The 21,479-nt window shown below is 44.7% G+C and overlaps 1 protein-coding gene across 1 annotated transcript; it reads right to left on the bottom strand.

The window, feature by feature from the left end:
- Positions 1 to 8,852: 8,852 nt before the first annotated feature.
- On the bottom strand, positions 8,853 to 18,610 carry LOC140721862 (uncharacterized). Its single transcript, XM_073036690.1, has 2 exons — positions 18,562 to 18,610; positions 8,853 to 14,434 (listed from the first exon to the last, which is right to left on the bottom strand). The coding sequence occupies exon 2, from the start codon at positions 14,066 to 14,068 to the stop codon at positions 12,695 to 12,697; it is 1,374 nt and encodes a 457-aa protein (XP_072892791.1). The 5' UTR covers positions 14,069 to 14,434; positions 18,562 to 18,610; the 3' UTR covers positions 8,853 to 12,694.
- Positions 18,611 to 21,479: the final 2,869 nt, after the last annotated feature.

The raw sequence follows: 21,479 nt of genomic DNA, 5'->3' as shown, positions 1-21,479 counted from the left end.
CTCCTTTGTAAAAGCAATGGGTGGCTTCAATCTGCAGGAGAATTGGGAAAGTCAGATTGGTGTGAGGTCACAAGAGAGGGAATGTATTGAATGCTTACGAAATAGATTTGTAGAGCAGCTGATTGATGAGCCTACTCGGGAAACCGCTATCTTAGATTGGGTGTTGTGTAATAACTCAGATCTTATTAGGGAGGTTAATGTAAAGGAACCATCAGAAGGCAGTAATCATAATGATTGAATTCCTACTGCAATCTGTGAGGGAGAAGCATAGCTCACATGCATAGTATCACAATGGAATAAAGGGAATTACAGAGGCATGAGAGAGGCGATTCCCCAGGTGGATTTGAGAAGGATACTGGTGGGGATGACGTCAAAGCAGAAGTGGCTGACGTTTCTGGGAATAGTTCATAATGTATAGAATAGGTCATAATGTCCCGTAGTAGTAGTTCGCAAACAGCGGATCTAGGCTACTGTGGCTGACAAAGGAAGTTATGGACTTCAGGTAGTTGTGTCATTTAAGGTAAAATTGGATAGGTATATGGACAGGAAAGGAGTGGAGGGTTATGGGCTGAGTGCGGGTAGGTGGGACTAGGTGAGATTAAGAGTTCGGCACGGACTAGGAGGGCTGGAATGGCCTGTTTCCGTGCTGTGATTGTTATATGGTTATATGGTATATAAAAGAGAGTAGGAAGTTAGATAATTGGGTAGCTTTGAAAATCCAACAACAGGCAACTGAAAAAAGCTATATGAATGGGAAAGGTGAAATATCAGAGCAAATTAGACAATAATACGCACCATTATAAAAATGCAAAAGGGAGGCGATAGTTTATTTCGGATCTCTAGAAAATTATGCTCATGGGATAGAAATTGGGAAGAGATGGTAGATGAACTTGATAGGTACTTCGCATCCATCTTCTCTGTGGAAGACACAGCAGTGTGCCAGAGATCCGTGAGTGTCAGGGAGCAGGAGTGAATGCCATTGCTATTACAAAGGAAAACGTGCGAGGCAAACTCAGGTTTTTAAAGTGGATAAGTCACCTGGACCAGATGGAGTATATCCCAGAGTTCTGTGTAACGTTTTAGAAACAAACCAGCAGCAATACAGTTCACACCGGAGTCTGGTTTTGTTGTTAAAACTATTATCTTTATTAGTAACTACTTATAATATTGTAAGTTAAACAAATAGGAGTTATGTTTACACATATTTATACGCATAACACCTAAACTATCGAGCCTGGGGGAGCAAGCCTTAGAGTCTTGAGATGGTAACGTAGGAAAGTTCTGTAATCCGAGGAATAAATGATCGAGAGAGATATATGTAGTCCAGGGTAAATGTAAATATCAAAATCCACTTTGATATCTCACCAGTGACCTGTCAGACGAATGTCGTCTTCAAGTGACTACCACATAACATATCCAGGTAAGGGTTAACTTCAAGTGGTCCCACATTACATTCCTAAATCTACATCTACTGCTTTGGATTATACGAAGTGACAGACACACATTCTGCAGCAAACCTTGTTAAATAAAAGTCTTACTCAGACTACGAGAGTAGCTGTTCTGTCTCCCTCGTTCCGAGTGAGTGTGTGTGTCTCATATCTATCTATCTATATAGATAGATAGATAGATACTTTATTCATCCCCATGGGGAAATTCAACTTTTTTCCAATGTCCCATACACTTGTTGTAGCAAAACTAATTACATACAATACTTAACTCAGTAAAAAATATGATATGCATCTAAATCACTATCTCAAAAAGCATTAATAGCTTTTAAAAAAAGTTCTTAAGTCCTGGCAGTAGAATTGTAAAGCCTAATGGCATTGGGGATTATTGACCGCTTCATCCTGTCTGAGGAGCATTGCATCGATAGTAACCTGTCGCTGAAACTGCTTCTCTGTCTCTGGATGGTGCTATGTAGAGGATGTTCAGAGTTATCCATAATTGACCGTAAATCTCTATCTCACTCTCTCTGAGCTGAGAAAGCTGCCTGCTGACGTCACTGTTAGTCCCGCCTCACTCAGGAACTTTCTTAAAGTGACAGTCCACAGCAAACGAAACCGAGGGATTCGTAATACCTGAGAGAGGCTGCTGAAGAGATAACAGATGCAATGGTCATGACCTGTCAAAAATCACTTGACAAGGGGTCCCTTGCAGAAATACACATCAATGCGGTTAACAAAAGGAAAGAAAAATCGAAGGTACATGAAATACAAACAATATGGCAGTAATTTCTACACTATTCTTGGTTGGTGTGACAGTAACGAAACCCAATTTCCCTCGGGATCAATAAAGTATGTCTGTCTGTACAGAAAATGCCGGTCTTATGGATTCATTTCTCCGTGCGTCTCCATGCATCTGAAATTTTCAAAAAAATATGTACATTTCTGCTGCCACTACAGCCGCTGGCGCACTGGCATCAGCGCTGGACTTCGAGACGAGAGGTCCTGAGTTCGAATCCAGCCTGATGCTAGATTCCAGATGCGACATACATGAAAATAATCTTCATTTCAATATGTTAAACACGTGGATTTCAGCAGATCTAAATTAACACACACAAAATGCTGAAGGAACTCAGCAGGTCGGGTAGCATTTATGAAGATGAATCAACAGTCGACGTATCGGGCCGAGACCTTTCTTCAGTTCTGGAAAGTTACGAATAAAATGTCATGGGGAGGTGAAAAGCGACAGATGAAGCCAGGTGAGTATGAAGGGTAAGGGGCTGGAGAGGAAGCAATCTGGTAAGGGGACAGTGGAGCAATAGCGACAGAGTTCTTCTTGTCCTGACCTACCACACAATGACATTCCGTAATCAGCATATTGTGCTCATGCAAGCGGGCAGTTCGCTCCACATTGTCTACGGAGTTTCACAGCATCGATGTGTGTGATAAGGTTGACGATGTCCATGCCGGCTTTTCTGCCCACGCCGATCTCTTTAATTCTCTCATGTTACAACAATGAATTTTACTGTGATGGGGAAACATCTCTCTCTATCTGTGCTTCTGTCCATCTAATTTTTTCGGTCTTTTTCATATATTCTGCTCTTATATTTTCACTGTTCACTGTACTTAAGGTATTCGGGAGTATTTATTGAAATTCATGCAGAAGCGCCAAATGAATTTTAGTAAGAATTTTGATAATGTTCCCCAAATTAGGCCGGATCAGGGTGGCAGGAAGCATAGATCCAGGGGAACTTGGCTTTGTGGATACCGAAATGACTTGACCACAGAAGGCAGAGGGTGCTGGTAGAGTGAGAAGGGTATTCTCTCTGGAAGTCGTTACCCAGGAGTGTTCGGAAGCAATCTGTCCCGACAACACTGTTCGTTGTGATTTTTACTGCAATGCTGCAGGTTCAATTGCAGCACTGAAGAGAAGTTTCCCTGGGTACATGGTTGAGGGAGGTATTGACATCTTGAGTCTGGGTGCACGTAGATGGGTCCAGGCAGAGAATGGCACAGACTAGATGGGCTGAAAACCCTGTTTCTGTGCTGTAAGAGAATGAATGCGTCGTATATGTCCATTTCCAAGGAGACTTAAATCATTCCAACGAAATGTTCTAAAAAACTGCAAATTCAAGTAACACTCAACAGATAAAGAATATCTGCGGTGAGGAACAAAGTTAGTGTTTTAGCTCCAAACTCTGTGTCAGAACGGCTTCAAACAATTTCTGATGTGATTTCAGGTCTCCAGCAACTTGGGTGTTTCTTTAATTTCCATCTGCTCACAGACAGATGACAGTGAGTGGAAATTCCCAAACACGGTGAGGATACTGAACCCGAAGTAGATAACCAACGATGCAAACACTGAACAGCTCATTCCAGGTACTCACTGTCTCTGTGTATTGAGATTACCTCGCAGGTCTATTCGATCTGTCTGCTCTTTTCTATCTGTGGCCATTCAGCCCCTTTAACCATCAACAAGATGATGGCTGCTCTCCCATCTCAGCCACATGTCTCTAACCTCTTTGTTAATCCTCTATGAAATTAATTTCCATCTTCTGCAGCCCCGTGTTGTCCCAATCACTCACCTCCCACTCCCATCACTATTTCCACCTTCCCACCTCCCCCCTCACCTGGATCCACCTCTCACTCCTCAGCTCTTGCCCCATCCCCACCCTTCACCTCTATTCTCTATTATTTCCCATCCACTCTCAGTCCAGAGGGAGGATCTCGGCCCGAAATGTTGACGGTCATTTTCCCTCCACAGATGCTGCCCAACCCACTGAGTTCCTCCGGCAGTTTGTTCTTTGGTTTGTATAACCGGTGTTAGTATGGGGAGCGGGATTTTACACCGTATTCCAGGTACAATCTCAACAAATCCCAAATAATTGTCACTTTGCCCGGACCATTGGCCCCGCTTGCAGGGCAACAGTCTGCCGGTGTTGGTCGCAATGTGGTGAATCCCTCTGCTCGCCACCACTGTGGGCTCAGACATTTCCACAGATGAGCCTCTGCTGTCCCCACCGGGACAAACATCCTGTCCGCCTCTCTCACACCATCAATAAAATCCCCCTCTTCCTCCTTCTCCTGGCGGGATCCCTTTCCTGCGAAGCGGCATCAAGCGATAGGTCTCCTCCTACCTCTCAGCGATACATCAGACTCTGGCCGCAGGAGACGCTTCACAAACGCCCCCAACTTCCCTCGGAGGTAAGTGGAAATAAATCAAAAAGCGGGACAGTTTCTTTGGAATTTGTTCCGCTTTAACGGGCAGTTTGAGCTGCAGCAGGAACCGGCCTCAGTGACGACAACGCCCTCTCGGCTGGTCCGCTTCCAGTATTAGGTGTAAGTAATGACTTCTCACTAATGGGAGTAGCGCAGCCCGGCAATCAATTCAATTCCTCTGTGGAAAAGCTGGGCGAGGGGGCGTTGGCTCGTGCTTGGTAGCTCAGCCGCTAGCTCGAACACAGCAGCGCGTGTGTGACGTAAGGCACCGTGCTCGTGACAGCAGGTGCAGATACGAGGCGACCATGGGTGACGTCAGGCGCGTGAGGGCTGCTGTGTGAAGTCACGTGAGGGGAGCGTTTCTATTTTAAAACACCTTTTGTTTCGTACGATGTGGAACAACAACATTAAATTAAATTAGGGTTTCATGACTGAATCCCCTGTTGTGTGATGTAAAGTCCCTTCTATGTGTCCGGCTGTTGTTTGTATTTATTTTGTTTCGTACGATTTGCAACAACAGAATTAAATTAGGGTTTTATGGCTGAATCCCGTGTTGTCCTGTGCCCTGCTGTGCCGTGTTGTTGGTGGAGTGGGCAGCGTTGTGCTTGCCTCGAGTTGGGTTACAAAACCACAAATGTTTCTGGGAAACACACGAAAAATGCTGGAGGAACTCAGCGGTCCGGGCAGCATCCTGCCGAAGGGTCTCCACCCGAAACGTCCACTGTACTATCTTCCGTGGATGCTGCCCAGCCTGCTGAGTTGCTCCGGTATTTTGTGGGTGTCCCTTGGATTACCAGCATCTGCAAATTTTCTCGTGTGTGAAGTGTTTCAGGGGAGGACTTTCCAGACTGATCACATTAGTGTGTTACAATAGACAGTAGATGCAGGAGTTGGCCATTCGGCCCTTCTAGCCAGCACCGCCATTCACTGTGATCATGGCTGATCATACACAATCAGTACCCCGTTCCTGCCCTCTCTCCATATCCCTTGACCCCGCTATCTATAAGAGCTCTATCTAACTCTCTCTTGAATGCATCCAGAGACTTGGCCTCCACTGCACTCTGGGGCAGAGCATTCCACATATCCTCCACTCTTTGGGTGAAAAAGTTTTTCCGCTTCTCTGTTCTAAATGGCCTACCCCTTATTCTTAAACTGTGGCCTCTAGTTCTGGACTCACCCATCAGCGGGAACATGCTTTCTGCCTCCAGCGTGTCCAATCCCTTAAGAATCTTCTATGGTTCAATCAGATCCCCTCTCATCCTTCTAAATTCCAGTGTATACAAGCCCAGTCGCTCCAATCTTTCAACATATGACAGTCTCGCCATTCCAGGAATTAACCTTGTGAACCTACGCTGCACTCCCTCAACAGCAAGAATGCCCTTCCTCAAATTTGGAGACCAAAACTGCACACAATGCTCCAGGTGGGGTCTCACCAGGGCCCTGTACAGCTGCAGAAGGACCTCTTTACTCCTATACTCAATTCCTCTTGTTATAAAGGCCAGCAAGCTTTCTTTACTGCTTGCTGTACCTGCATGCTTGCTTTCATTGACTGATGTACAAGAACACCTAGATCTCGTTGTACTTCCCCTTTTCCTAACTTGACTCCATTTAGATAGTAATCTGCCTTCCTGTTCTTGCCACCAAAGTTATCCCTATTAAACTGCATCTGCCATACATTTGCCCATTCACCCAACCTGTCCAAGTCACCCTGCATTCTCTTAACATCCTCCTGACATTTCACACTGCCACCCAGCTTTGTGTCATCGGCAAATTTGCTAATGTTACTTTTAATCCCTTCATGTAAATTATTAATGTATATTCTAAACAGCTGATGTCCCAGCACCAAACCTTACGGTACCCCACTGGTCACAGCCTGCCATTCTGACAGGGACCCGTTAATCGCTACTCTTTGTTTCCGATCAGCCAGCCAATTTTCAATCTATGTCAGTACTCTGCCCCCAATACCATGTGCCCTAATTTTGCCCACTAATATCCTATGTGGGACTTTATCAAAAGCTTTCTGGAAGTCCAGGTACACTACATCCACTGGCTCTCCCTTGTCAATTTTCATAGTTACATCCTCAGAAAACTCCAGAAGATTAGTCAAGCATGATTTTCCCTTCATAAATCCATGCTGACTCGGACTGATCCTTCTACTGCTATCCAAATGTGTCGTATTTTCCTCTTTTATAATTGACTCCAGCATCTTTCCCACCACTGACGTCAGGCTAACCGGTCTATAATTCCCTGTTTTCTCTCTCCCTCCTTTCTTGAAAAGTGGAACATTAGCCACCCTCCAATCAGCAGGAACTGTTCTTGAATCTATAGAACATTGGAAAATGATTACCAATGCGCCCACGATTTCTACAGCCACCTCTTTAAGTACCCTGGGATGCAGACCATCAGGTCCCGGGGACTTATCAGCCTTCAGACTCAATTGTCTATCCACCACCGTTTCTTGCCTAATATAAATTACCTTCAGTTCATCCTTTACCCTAGTTCCTTTGGCCGCTATTACATCTGGGAGATTGTTTGTGTCTTCCCTAGCGAAGACAGATCCAAAGTACCTGTTCAAGTCATCTGCCATTTCCTTGATCCCCATAATAAATTCACCAGTTTCTGTCGTCAATGGCCCAATTTTGGTCTTAATTATTTTTTTTGCTATTCACATACCTAAAGAAGCTTTTACTATCCTTTACGGCAAATGCAGATACGAGGAGACCATGGGTGACGTCAGGCGCGTGGGGGCTGCTGTGTGAAGTCACGTGAGGGGGAGCGTTTCTATTTTAAAACACCTTTTGTTTCGTACGATTTGCAACAACAGAATTAAATTAGGGTTTTAAGGCTGAATCCCCTGTTGTTCTGTGTCCGGCTGTGCCGTGTTGTTGGTGGAGTGAGCAGTGTTGTGCTTGTCTCGAGTTGGGTCACAAAACCACAAATGTTTCTGGGCAACACACGAAAAATGCTGGAGGAACTCAGCGGTCCGGGCAGCATCCTGCCAGGGTCTCCGCCCAAAACGTCCACTGTACTATCTTCCGTGGATGCTGCCCAGCCTGCTGAGTTGCTCCAGTATTTTGTGGGTGTCCCTTGGATTTCCAGCATCTGCATATTTTCTCTTGTGTGTGAAATGTTTCAGGGCAGGACTTTCCAGACTGATCTGGTTTGGGATGGCTTCAGTCAGTGCAGAATTTTGTTTTTTTTCATAAAACAACTTTTTTTTAAATTAATGCGAACCAGGGTTACACAGTGTAATAGCTAACAGGAGACCTCCAGTCCCTGCAGTCTGTCTCCTTGTAAATCACCCTGACAATGTGGACCGTAGGTACTCCTTCCTCTCAGTCATCGAATCACTCAGACAGCTGATCGTTGACAGGAATTATATTTGTCGGTCATTACATTTCGCCCGGAGCCGGCTAGATGGAGTCTCTCCGGCCTCCGGCCAGTGGCGGCGCTGTAGGGACCTCTGGCCAGCGACTGGACCATCGGGAGACGTGCAGGCGCGCTCTCGACAATAAGTGTTGCAACAGTGGGACAGTCCGGGCGGCGGTGAGGAGGGGTTCATCTCGAGTTTATGTAAATCGGGGGCTGGGTGCAGTGAGGAATGGCCGGGCACAAGCTCTGCCTGGTGGATGGAGGCTCCGGCCTCTCCTCAGCCCCGGTTTTAACTTTTGCGACCGAGCCCAAGCTGTGGGATCAATTCCTTGTGGTTCTGCAAGGGGTTTGGGGTGAAGGGGATCTGTCTGTGTGTGTGGGTAGAGTTTATGAGTGGAGTGTGGGTGTCCTGTTGTAGGCGGGTTGGGTTCTGTCGGGAGAAAGTGGGATGACTGGACATTCCGTGAACCGGGGAGGATGGTCCCGAGACAAATTTAGTTGTAAACAAGGGATGATCTGGTGAATTGGATCAGACAGGTTAGCTCGAGTGTCCTTTCAGGAAACAACAATTCTCTCTTCATATTAATGACCATCTAAGCTTGCTGTTCACAAGATTGTGTGTTACAGAGCCCCAGAGTCTAGGACATCTGTCACCGTCATGGGCTGTGAATGCAGATTGGGTAGGGGGAGTGTGTGTCCCTTCCCGATTCCCTTTCGCTTTCAGACTCCCGATATGTCAGCATGGTTTGTCAGGTCTGACGACAAGTTGAATGTACTACAACCTTCAGACTGGATCAGAAAACCATTCTGCGGGTATCTGAAATGTCAGAAGCAGAGGAGATATGATCACATGTGCAGAGGGCAGGGGTTGTGTCTCCATCTCACTTGAACCCTCAGTGAGATGGTTCAAGTTACAATGTAAAGGGATGAAAACACAGTGTTTGGGGCTGGATTTAGTCACCGATTCTGACACAGTGAGAGGGTTAGTTTTGCTGTAAGGAAGCAATATTAACAGAAGAAAACACAGGAACTTCATCAATTGCCAGTTGTTTATCAGAGGTGACTAATTTGAATGTTACCTTGACAGAAACAGATATTCCCAGTGGTGACAAGTCAAGATTTGAGCTACACTCTGTGAAAAATCTCTCTAAACCTCTTCATCCTCTGAGTAAATCTATGCTCTCTTATCTGTGACACCTCTGTCCCAGGATCATGGCCTATATGGGCATCAGTAGGCCTTTGATAAGGTTCAGCATGGTAAGTTACTGTGGAAAGTTAGATCACACGGGATCCAGGGAAGCTGCACAGTTGTCTTGATGGTAGGAAGCAGAGAGTGATGGTGGGAGGCTGTTTATTGGACTCGAGGCCCGGGCCTAGTGAAGTTCCCCAGGGTTACGCCCCATTGCTCTCATTATTCATTGATATTTAATTATATTTGCATTTGCACAGTTCGTTGAATTCTGTGCTCTACTTGATCTTTCATTGATCATGTTACTATTCTATAGATTTGCTAAGTGTTCCTGTAGGAAAAACAATCTCAGGGTTGTACAGTATGTGGTGACATATATGTATTCTGATAATAAAATTTACTTTGAACATCAAACATTGCTACTTGTCATCTAGGTCAATAATTTGGTTAAGAATGTACAGTGCATGGATAGTAGGTTTGCAGCAAGTTCAAACAATTACTTTTTCTGAAAGATACTAAGTATAAACCCTCCACTCTGTTTCCCTCTCCACATTCGACCACCCCCTCCCCTTACTGTCTTCCCTCTCTGCCCCGGCCTCCCTCTCACCCTGACATTGGACACAAGTTCAGGGTGAAAGCAAATTATTTTAGGGGAATCTGAAGGGGAATTCTTCACTCAGAGGTTGGTGAGAGTATTGAATTAGCTGCCAGCAGAATTGGAGGATGTGGGTTTGATTTAGATACTAAAGATAAATTTTGTTGATGACATGGATGGGAGGTGCATGGAGGCTCTGGTGCAGATAGTTGGAACTAGGCAGTAACAACAAAAACAGGTTGGCATTGACTGGAAGGGCATGTGACTCTAATAATATTCTGATTTGTAATTTCCAGAGTCAGTACTTTGCTATTTATAACTGAACCCAGCAATTTACCCAAATGAAAGATTCTAGGCTGGCTGCAGAAAGCATTTAACAAGAGGGTATTAATAAGCACTGACAATGCAGGGCACCAAGCTTTTGCTTTGGGCCCTTTTTTTTTTGTTATTTTGAAACTGTAAAAGATGGAAATAAAAATGTAATCTTGCTTAAAATATTTTTTAAAAATGTGTCATCTTTAACTTTATGCCTTTTGGAAATCAGGTCATCTTTTACTTGCTTAGCTGTTCACAGTAACAGAAATTTTGACCGGGGGTGCCCAAACTTTTATTACTGGGCTGTGCGTAAATGTAGGACGGGACTACATTGAAAAATAACTGTGCTAGGTTTTCTAAAATTGACTCCTTCTACCTGAGCCAACGAACATATCAATCACCCCTCATATATATTTTCATCAAAAATGAATAGGATTCAGCACTCCGTGTGTGTATATGCAATCGTGATAAGAAATACAGACAAGAAAATTTAAATGAGAGGCAACTCAGAAAAATGAATAGTCACTATGGAAGAAAACAGTAACCAGTGGAATGAGTATGACCCTTCATGGGAGACATCCCAACAATCAGAACCGACAAGATGTTGACAAGGAAGCATCAAGCACCTTACTGAGAGTTGGAGACCTCTTTGCAAAAACAGAGGGGTTCCTTGCAGAAATACAGGACAAGGTGGTTAACAAAAGGAAATAAACAAAAATCAAAAATACATGAAATACAAACAAACAAGGCAATACGCAGAAAATGCCAAGAGAAACCAGACACAATTCAACACATTCCAGGATCCTGCAGCAGTTAAACTCAATCTGATTACTTACACAGGTACAATCAAGTGGCGAATATCATTCACCAAAATCTTGCTTTAAAATACAAACTCATGAATGCCCTCCATCACTTATAGAGGCACCGTAAATTCAAGCCTGATCCACTTTCAGAGTCAAAATCTGACAAATTTTATGACAATCAACAGATTATTTCAGATAGCACAATCCATAATAACCATCCAGATATAATATTACAGGATAAACAAGCAGGAACAACTCCACCAATAGATAAAACCATTCCCAACACATTCGTGTTCCTCGACCAGTGGAGCACCTCACCACAGGTATTGTTTGTGTCACCAGTTGGACAACCAAATTATTTTCACTGTCAATCTGCTTCCAAATGTTGCTACTCTGTCATTCGCTGCCCCGCCCCACTGCTGATTCCCTCCTCATCATCATCATACGTTTTCACCCTGATCATTGTCTAGAGCCCCAAACTCTGCCCTGTGCAGACGTGCCTCTGGTTTCTGACCCTGCTCCGTTGAACAGCCGACTAATGGTTTCCCATTCTGCTTTCAGTCTTCAGAGGACAGTCGTGTTTTCTATCAACCCTTTAGAAGCAGGGAAAATTACCCATAATGGGGAAATGAGCCCTGAATGGGGAGGTTAACTACCTATGTCATTCTTCCTCAGCCCAGAGATTTGAGGGGCAAAGAACATCTCAGACAGAACTGCAGTCAGCTCAACTTCTTCAGTCTGCGAACAATTCAAGGGAAATCTCTTCACCCACAGAGTGGTGACAGGAACCACTCCCACAGGGAGAGTGATAGGGGAAAAACAGGGGAGGAGTTAAAAGCACTGTTGTGGAATAGAATCACTGGCAGGGTCCAGCGGCCAGAGTTGACTCATTACTGTACACTAGATGTGTTATAAATTCACTAAGTACCAGAGAGAGAGTTTAAAATAGAACTGATCTAATTTTCTCAGATACAGAATATTAAACTCCAGTCCCATTAAAGGTGAATATACAGCAGAAGAAACTCCACCCATGCCCAGTGACCAGGGTGAAGAACTGGGTGTGGTGAGCAGCAGCAATAATTGCAGAGTTCTGCACCAACGGTCAGTCTCAAAATAGCATTCAACAATGGTGATGGACAAATATCCAGTATGCAGCTTATTGAAACTTTCTCCCCAGTGTGAACCCGGTAGTGTGTCATAAGTGTAACATGCTGTCAGGTTTCACTGCTCATGTAATGGCCTCTCTGCAATGTTTCACTGGTGAGCTAATGGTTTCTCTGTAGCAGCAATGTTTAGGTTATGACTAGAGATAACAGGATTTTGGAGTGCGGGGCTATCCAATGAGAGAAATGTTGTGAGTCTGGAAGAGGGATTTCATGGTCTTTTGCTGGGGAGAGATGAGAAGACGCGATTGGAGAGAGTGGGTCCTTTTTCTTTTTTTTTGTATGTTTTCTTTACTAACCTTTTAGTTAAAGTAAGAATTATGAAGCTTAATCATTTAATCAGATATTGTGTAGTTTGGTATCTCAGGGTACTAATTTATAACAGGGAACACATCACACAGGATCCACCCAAACGAGAATTCTTAAGTTTGGCCGGGCTGGGGGGCTATCACCCCCAAGAGTTACATAAGGTTAGATTACTGAGTTAATCGCTGACCACATTCACAGCAGGTGAACGGCCTCTCCCCTCTGTGAACTCAATGATGCACACTTGGTTGATTTGGCTGAGAGAATCTCTTCCCAAAGGTGATAGGCCTCTACCCAGTGTGAACTCGCTGGTGTCGCTGTAGTTGAGATAATCGTGTGAATCCTTTCCCACAGACTGAGCAGGAGAATGGCCTCTCCCCAGTGTGAACTGACTGGTGTGTCAGTAGGCGAGATGACCGAGTGAATCCCTTCCCACAGTCTGGGCAGATGAACGGCCTCTCCCCAGTGTGAACTGACTGGTGTGCTTGTAGGCTAGCTAACTGAGTGAATCCCTTCCCACACTCTGAGCAGGTGAATGGCCTCTCCCCAGTGTGCACTCGCTGATGTACCTTCAGATGAGATGATGAAATGAATCCCTTCCCACAGACAGTGCAGGTGAACGGCCTCTCCCCAGTATGAACCCGCTGATGCACTTTCAGTTTAGATGAGCAAGTGAATCCCTTCCCACAGTCCAAGCAGGTGAATGGCCACTCCCCAGTGTGAACTCGCTGATGTACCTTCAGTTGACATGATTCAGTGAAACCCTTCCCACAGTCCAAGCAGGTGAATGGCCTCTCTCCAGTGTGAACACGCTGATGTACCTTCAGTTGAGATGACCGAGTGAATCCCTTCCCACAGTCTGAGCAGGTGAACGGCCTCTCTCCAGTGTGAACTCGCTGATGTACCTTCAGTTGAGATGATTCAGTGAAACCCTTCTCACAGACTGAGCAGGTGAAGGGCCTCTCTCCAGTGTGATCTCGCTGATGTACCTTCAGTTGAGATGACCGAGTGAATCCCTTCCCACAGTCTGAGCAGGTGAATGGCTTCTCCCCAGTATGAACTGACTGGTGTGTTTGTAGGCTAGCTAACTGTGTGAATCCCTTACCACAGTCTGAGCAGGTGAACGGCCTCTCCCCAGTGTGAACTCTCTGATGTACCTTCAGTTTAGATGAGCAAGTGAATCCCTTCCCACACTCTGAGCAGGTGAATGGCCTCTCTCCAGTGTGAACTTGCTGATGTACCTTCAGTTGAGATGATGAAGTGAATCCCTTCCCACAGTCTGAGCAGGTGAACGGCCTCTCCCCAGTGTGAACTGACTGATGCCTCAGTAGGTGAGAAGATTTACTGAATCCCTTCCCACAGTCTGAGCAGGTGAATGGCCACTCTCCAGTATGAACTGACTGGTGTCTCAGTAACTGAGATGACAAAGAGAATCCCTTTCCGCAGTCTGAGCAGATGAAAGGCTTCTCTCCAGTGTGAACTTGCTGATGTACCTTCAGTTGAGATGACGAAGTGAACCTCTTCCCACAGTCTGTGCAGCTGAACGGCCTCTCCCCAGTGTGAACTGACTGGTGTCTCAGTAGGTGAGAAGATTTAGTGAATCCCTTCCCACAGTCCGAGCAGGTGAACAGCCGTTCCATGGTGTGAACTCGCTGGTGAGCCATTAGGTCACATGACCGAGTGAATCGTTCCCCACAAATTCAGCAGATGACCATCTTCTGCCCAGTGTGAACTGACTGGTGTGTCCACAGGTGGGAAGACCAAATGAATCCCTTCTCACACACAGAACAGGTGAATGGATTCTCCCCAGTGTGAACTCGCTGATGTATCTTCAGTTGAGATGACCGAGTGAATCCATTCCCACTGTCTGAGCAGATGAATGCGTTCCCCCCGTGTAAAATGACGGGCACGCCAGTTGGTCTGATGATCGAGTGAATCCCTTGCTCCTCTTCTTTAATATCGGGCAGAGACAGCAAAACTGACGTGTTGTGTTCTAGATTCCCGTAGACAAATTCCTTGTCATTTTTAAGCTGTAAAAAGATTTACATAATCCATCAATGGGTGAAGGACAACATTTCAGTTGAGATCACTTGAGTTGCCAAGGTGTGATCTGACATCACACTGTTACAGTGAAGTTCAACCCAAGTTGGAGAGGGAAATCATCTCCTAACTGGGCACAGTGCTGGTATCTGGAATGACCATCAAATTTTCTGATGCTCCCCCTGTCTCTATAAGAATGGGGCATTTCTGTCATCTCCAATCTGTGACCTGGCTCACTTTGACTCTCTCCATTGGTATTATTTCCTGTTCCCACTGAGCTGCATGGGTGCCTGGCCCAACAGTAACTGAAATACTCTCACACAAATAGCTGGCAGTGCATTCCACACACCTACCACTCTCTGTGTAAAAAAATTTACTCCGACATCCCCTCGGTATCTATTTCCAAATACCTTAAAACTATGCTCCCTTGTGTTAGCCATTTCAGCCCTGGGGAAAAAAAAACTTTGGCTATCCACACGATCTCAACATCTTATACACCTAAAAAAGGCTCTAAGCATAAACAAGGGAATTAAACATTGCTTTGAGGATTTGTTTGTTAGATGTATACAAAATTATGAGGGTATAGATAGGATAAATGCAAGCAGTTCTTTCCACTGAGGTTGGGCGCGATAATAACCATGGGTTAGTGGGGAAGGTGAAAATTAAATGGAAACATTTGGAAAAAACTCTTTACTGAAATGGTTGTGAGTGAGTGGAATGAGATGGCAGCATAAGTGATGAATATGAGTTCAGTTTCACCATTTAAAACAAGTTTGGATGGAAGCCTGGATGGTAGGGTTATAGAGGGTCCCGGTGCAGGTAGTTGCATTCGACAGGTTAAATGTTTTTTCAGCATTGACTAGACGGGCCAAATACCCTGTTTTCAAACTGAACTTCTCCGTGTTTCTATGACGAAGGAGCTGGCCAAACTTGTTTGGAAGTGAAAAATTAGGAGTGACAACTAAGCTTCAATGGGTGAAGTTTCTGGGAACAATTTGGTAGCTGAGTGACAGATACATCCCAAAGAAGTGGAAGCATTGGAAAGGCAGGAGGACACAACTGTGGATGAAATGAGAAGCCAAAGCCAACATAAAAGCCAAAGAGAGGGCAAACAAAAGAGCAAAAATTATTGGGAAGCTTTTAGAAACTAACAGAAGACGACCAAAAAAAATTCAGATGAGCTCAGTGCGTGCAATTATGATATTGTAGTCATTAATGAGTCTTGGTAGCACCCAACAGTCTGAGGCATTTAGAGGAACAAATTATCCCGGGCCTCGGTATCTCTTGAAAACTAAGGTACCCTGCACCAGGTACCTTTCAACTTTTATTTTGGCAGGCACATACAAACTCCTCAAAATTTCATTTCTGAAGGCCTCCCACTTACCAAGTACTCCTTTGCCAGGAAACAGCCTGTCCCAAACCACACTTGTCAGATCCTTTTCATACCATCAAAACTGACCTTTCTCCAATTTAGAATCTCAACCCATGGTCCAGACCTCTCTTTTTCCATAGTTACTTTGAATCTCATGGCAATATGACCACTCATTTCTGTCACCAGCCCTGGATAAGTTCCTAACAGCTTATTGCACATTTCTACGTCAGGAATTCTATGAAGTGTTTAAGGGCACATTTAATAAACTCTACCCTGTCTAGTCCTTTTGCACTATGGGAGTCCCAGTCAATATATGGAAAGTTAAAATCACTTACTAAATCAACCTTTGTTTCTTGGCATGGTCTGCGATCTCTCTACAAATTTGTTCCTCTAATCCCTCAGACTGTTGGGTGTAAGCAAGTCCCAGTTATGGCTACAATATCATAATTCCCTGTCCTGAGCTCATCTGGCTTTCCTACGATGCTTCTTGCATTGTGATATACACAGCTCAGCACATTCATCGCACCATGCTCAGCCACTGGATTGCTGACTCTATTTGAGGTCTGGTGTCAAGAAAACAAACTCTCCCTCATTGTCACAAAAACAAAGGAGCTGATTGTGGACTACAGGAGGAATGGTAACCCCTATTGACATCAATGGATCTGTGGTTGAGAGGTTGAACAGCTTTATGCTCTTTGGCATAAACATCACCGAGGATCTCACATGGTGTCCTGATGAAAGGTCTCGGTCCGAAACGTCGACAGTGCTTCTTCCTATAGATGCTGCCTGGCCTGCTGTATTTGACCAGCATTTTGTGTGTGTTGCTTGAATTTCCAGCATTTGCAAATTTTCTCGTGTGTACATACCGACAGTGTTTTGAAAAAAGCTCAACAGCACCTCTTTCACCTCAGACGGCTGAAGAAACTTGGGATGGGGCCCCAAATACTTTCTACAGGGACACAAATGAGAGCATCCTGACTGGCTGCATCACTGCCTGGTATGGGAACTGTACTTCCCTCAATCGCAGGAACCTGCAGAGAGTGGTGCGGATAGCCCTGTGTATCTGTAGATGTGAACCTCCCACTATTCAGCACATTTACAAAGACAGGTATGTAAAAGGGGCCCAAAGGATATTGGGGACCCGAGTCACCCCAACCACAAACTGTTCCTGCTGCTACTATCCAGGAAACGGCACCACAGCAAAAGGAGCCACAGGCTCCGGGACATCATCTTCTACCAGGCCATCAGACTGATTAATTCATGCTGATACAATTGCATTTTGATGTTATATTGACTGTCCTATGTACAAACTATCATTTTAACCACATCAACCCCCCACAAAAAGGCTCTAGCAAGCCTTACCACGAGGATATTCGTCCCCTCTTGTTCTGTTCCCCTAACAATGAATCCCCTATCACCCCTTTGACTTTCCTCTGTCAGGTAATTCCCCCCCCCAACAGTTTCTAAAGTGGTCTACCTGTTGTTGTGTGGGATGGCCACAGGAGTACTCTGTGATGGTTATTTAACCTCATTCCCCTTCCTGACTCTCACCCAGTTTCCTGTGTCCTGCACCTTGGGTATAACCCACCTCTCTTCATGTCATATCTATCACCTGCTCCAGCTCCTGGATGATCCAGAATTCATCCATTTCAAGTTCCAGCTCCTTAAAGTGCAGGGTTACAAACTGCAGCTAGATGCACATCCTGTAGCTGAGGGTAACAGGGACACTGGAAATCTCCCCTCCTTCCCTCCAATATCCCCTCTAATTTGTAATGACCAGTGTGGACATAAATATTGTACTGTGCTTATTTTAGCCAGTGACAACATGTGCACAGTGAATTTTATATAGAGAGGTATTCATTTTAACAGCTAGCAAATCACTGTCATTAGGAACTTTGATCTCCTCTGGGTTCAGTCCAGTTCATCTGCACTCTCACACAACCTGTGTAACAGGCTTGTAACGGGTAATGAAGGATTTTCTCACCAGAGCGTTTGCACTTTGTCCATATGTGGTTTGCTTGCTAAATTACATTTTAAAAGGTCAGATTTCCAAATATCTGACCTTTCCACTTCTTGCCACTTGCAAATTCTCCAGCAACTTTTGCATCACGACAATACACACAGGTAACACCAGTTCCTATATTCTACATAAATATTTCCCCTGAAGCCTCTCCCAAACGACTGACAGTGGTGAACTCAGTGATGGTAATGCCAATGAATATAAAGGGACGGGCAGTAGTCTGTCTCATTTGTGATGTGAAAGCTATTTGTTGCCCAGAGCAAAGGTGTTTGATATCATTATGTACCCAGAGAGAATGAAAAGCCCAGAACAAGAAGTGGAACAAGCAACACACACAAAATGCTGGAGAAACTCAGCGGGCCAGGCAGCATCTATGGAAAAGAGTACTAATGCTGAATTCCTCCAGCAAATTGTGTGTGTTCTTGGATTTCCAGCAACTGTAGATTTCCTCTTCATTGTGATTGGAGGTAGAACAAAGGTGATTTTCTCAAATGCTGATGTAAAAGATTCTGTTCCCTTTCTCCGAGTTCTTAATCCTTGCATTTAGATAGCTGGAGCTCAGCTCTGTCTGCGGCTCCCATTCCCTCATCAGACGGAAGCTCCCCGGGGCCCGTGTACGGATCGTGGGGCTGAGAGAGAGGGAAGAGAGCAGGACTGCGCTGGGAATTCACAGCAATTGTCCCTTAGTCGGTGTTTAAAATAGACAAACGGAGAATCGCTCTTACCTGAATCAGACATTTCCGAGGCCTGCTGTGTACTGCGCGCATGCGTGATATTCGGAGACGTCAGCAGCCTTGACTCCTGCGCATTTCATCGGTGCTTCAGCGCCGGCGAAATTTTTAACGCAGGGCGTTACGGGAATCATAGTGCCATTAAACATTTCTGCAAGCACCGGTTCAATGTCCATACCTCTTTTTTTTCGTGTGTATAGAAGAAGCAGCAGTTGTTTTAACGCAGAAAGCGGCTCCCAGAAACAATATACTCAGTATCAACGTGTATCTAATGCCAACGTAAAATGCAGTTATAATACAGGAGATTCTGCAATTGCTGGTAATACAGAGACGTACACACACAAAATGCTAGAGGAACTTTGCAGTTCAGGCAGCAACTAAGCAGAGGAGTACACAGTCTAGGCATCTTGAAAGGGCTCGGTCTAAACGTTGTCTATTTATTCATCTCCACAATTGCTGCCTGATCTGTTGACATCCACCAGTAGTTTGCTAAAATTAACCCCTTTTTTCGGTCAACAAGTTGCCAAATACTTCTAATCTTTCACTTCTAGCCGCATTCTGCTGGTGTGTGTGTGTGTGTGTGTGTGTGTGTGTGTGTGTGTGTGTGTGTGTGTGTGTGTGTGTGTGTGTGTGTGTGTGTGTGTGTGTGTGTGTGTGTGTGTGTGTGTGTGTGTGTGTGTGTGTGTGTGTGTGTGTGTGTGAGATCTCATGTATGGATTTGTTGGAGTATCCTGTGGTATCACTTTTGTTGGCCATTACCTGGAATCGGGGTGTTCTGTGGTAATCACTTGAAGACGATATTCCTGTCACTGTCACCTGGTGATATTTCTAAGTGGATTTTGGAACTAATCGATGGATAAGATCTTCGGCGACTGTTATTTCGTTGACCCAGCGTGGAATGTGTGCGGAATTCTTCGTAATTGCCTTCTCTCTACATGTTCGTGTGGATTTACAAATATCTCTTCTCACTCACTTATTCCGTGGATTACTGAACTTTTCCACTTTACCATCTTAAGACTTTAAGCGTTGTTTCCCAAGCTTGATAGTTGGGGAGCTATATATACACATATATACGATAACACTGTTAACTTCTGTTTATTTCGTTTAATTGTTTTATATTTGGAGTAGATACTAATGAAGATAGCGGTTTTCACATCGAAACCAGACTCCATTAGTGATCTATCGCTACTGGTACGTAACAATTGCAACAACCCAGCTGTCTGAGTCACAGTCCTTTAAAATTGGTGAAAATGACCCAAAACGTTGAAAAGAGCGGGGAAGAAGGAGTTTAACCAACTTCGTCTAGAGCCCGGAAGAACGTCAAAACCTCGTCGTCTTATTCAGCCTGGAGAAAATCAAGCAGGAAGTTCATGTAGGTGTATAAGATGATGAGAGGCAATGGTCGTGTGGATAGCCAGAGGCTTTTTCCCAGGGCTGAAACGGCTAACACGAGGGGGCATAGGTTTAACCTGCTTGGAAGTAGGCACAGAGGAGATGTCAGAGCTAAGTTTTTTAAGCAAAGAGTGGTGGGTGTGGAATGCACTTCCAGCGACGCTGGTAGATGCGGATACAATACGGTCTTTTAAGAGACTGTTAGATAAGTACATGGAGTTTAGGAAAGTACAGTCGGCCCTCCTTATCCGCTGGGGATTGGTTTCGGGACACCTCGCGGATACCAAAATTCGCTGATGCTCAAGTTCCTTATTCAACCTGTCTCAATCAGGTGGATCTTAGGACCGAGCGGAACCCCAGACCTTATTTAACCTGTCTCAGAGCGGTTGAGATTAGTGCCCGGCGCCAGAGCTCTGAATGCGCATTGTTTCTGTTCACGAAAATAATCACGAACACGATTTGAAAATAAAGTGGAAATAATAAAGCGACCGGAAAGAAGTGAAACGGCATCGGTCATTGGAAAAGCGTTAGGTTGGGTCGGTCAACGAACGGAATAATTTTAAAGGATAAAGTGAGAAAGACTCTGCCCCGATAAAAGCTACAATTATTACTAAGCAACGCAGTAGTTTAATTATTAGGTTGTCTGGTTTTGGGTTTTTGATCCTCCACATCAATCCGGCACGGTGGAGAGCGCACTAGGGAGCGATCTGTCCCTAGTCCCGAGAACTTCCGTTCCCGAGCCCGACGCTGAAACATACGTTCTTAAGTGTTTTATATGCATTGAAAGGTAAAATATATACTATATACTAAGACAAACGTTTTAATAACTGACGCTAAATAATACCGGATGTACCTGTTCCGACATACTTAGTAAGAGAACTTCCGATTTTTTTGGATTCCGATGCACGATAACCCACGCACATCCTCCCGCATACTTTAAATCATCTCTAGGTTACTTATAATACCTAATACAATGTAAATGCTATGTAAAATGGTTGTTATACTGCATTGTTTAGGGAATAATGGCAAGAAAAAAGTCTGTACATGCTCGAACAACAAGTGCTGGAAGAGCACTTCCGGGTTTCGCGATTCGCGGTTGGTTGAAATCGCGCAAGCGGAATCCGCAGATAAGGAGGACCGACTGTAGGTGGTTATGCGGTCTGGTAATTCTAAGCAGTTTCTAGAGTAAGTTACATGGTCGGCACAACATTGTGGGTCAAAGGGTCTGTAATGTGTTGTAGATTTCTATGATTCTATGAAATTCAAGGGAATTCTCCTATCCCACGGAGTGGTGACTAGTTGCAACCTGTCATCTCAGGGAGCGTGAGAGGGGAACGGAAGGGGTAGATTTTGATATACTGATATGGAACAGAAACATGGGCAGGAACCAGATGGGCCGAGTGGCCTTTGTGAGTGTGGTAGAGACAGTAAGTACCGGAGACACGGGATTTGATACAGAACTGATTTATCTTTCACAGATCCGCAATATTAAACACCAGTCAGTTTAAGGCAACATCAGC

This window comes from Hemitrygon akajei, unplaced genomic scaffold (assembly GCF_048418815.1).
Source record: "Hemitrygon akajei unplaced genomic scaffold, sHemAka1.3 Scf000063, whole genome shotgun sequence".
Classification (NCBI taxonomy): domain Eukaryota; kingdom Metazoa; phylum Chordata; class Chondrichthyes; order Myliobatiformes; family Dasyatidae; genus Hemitrygon; species Hemitrygon akajei.
The sequence above is the reverse complement of the archived record's forward strand: the minus strand, read 5'-3'. Positions and strand labels throughout refer to the sequence as shown.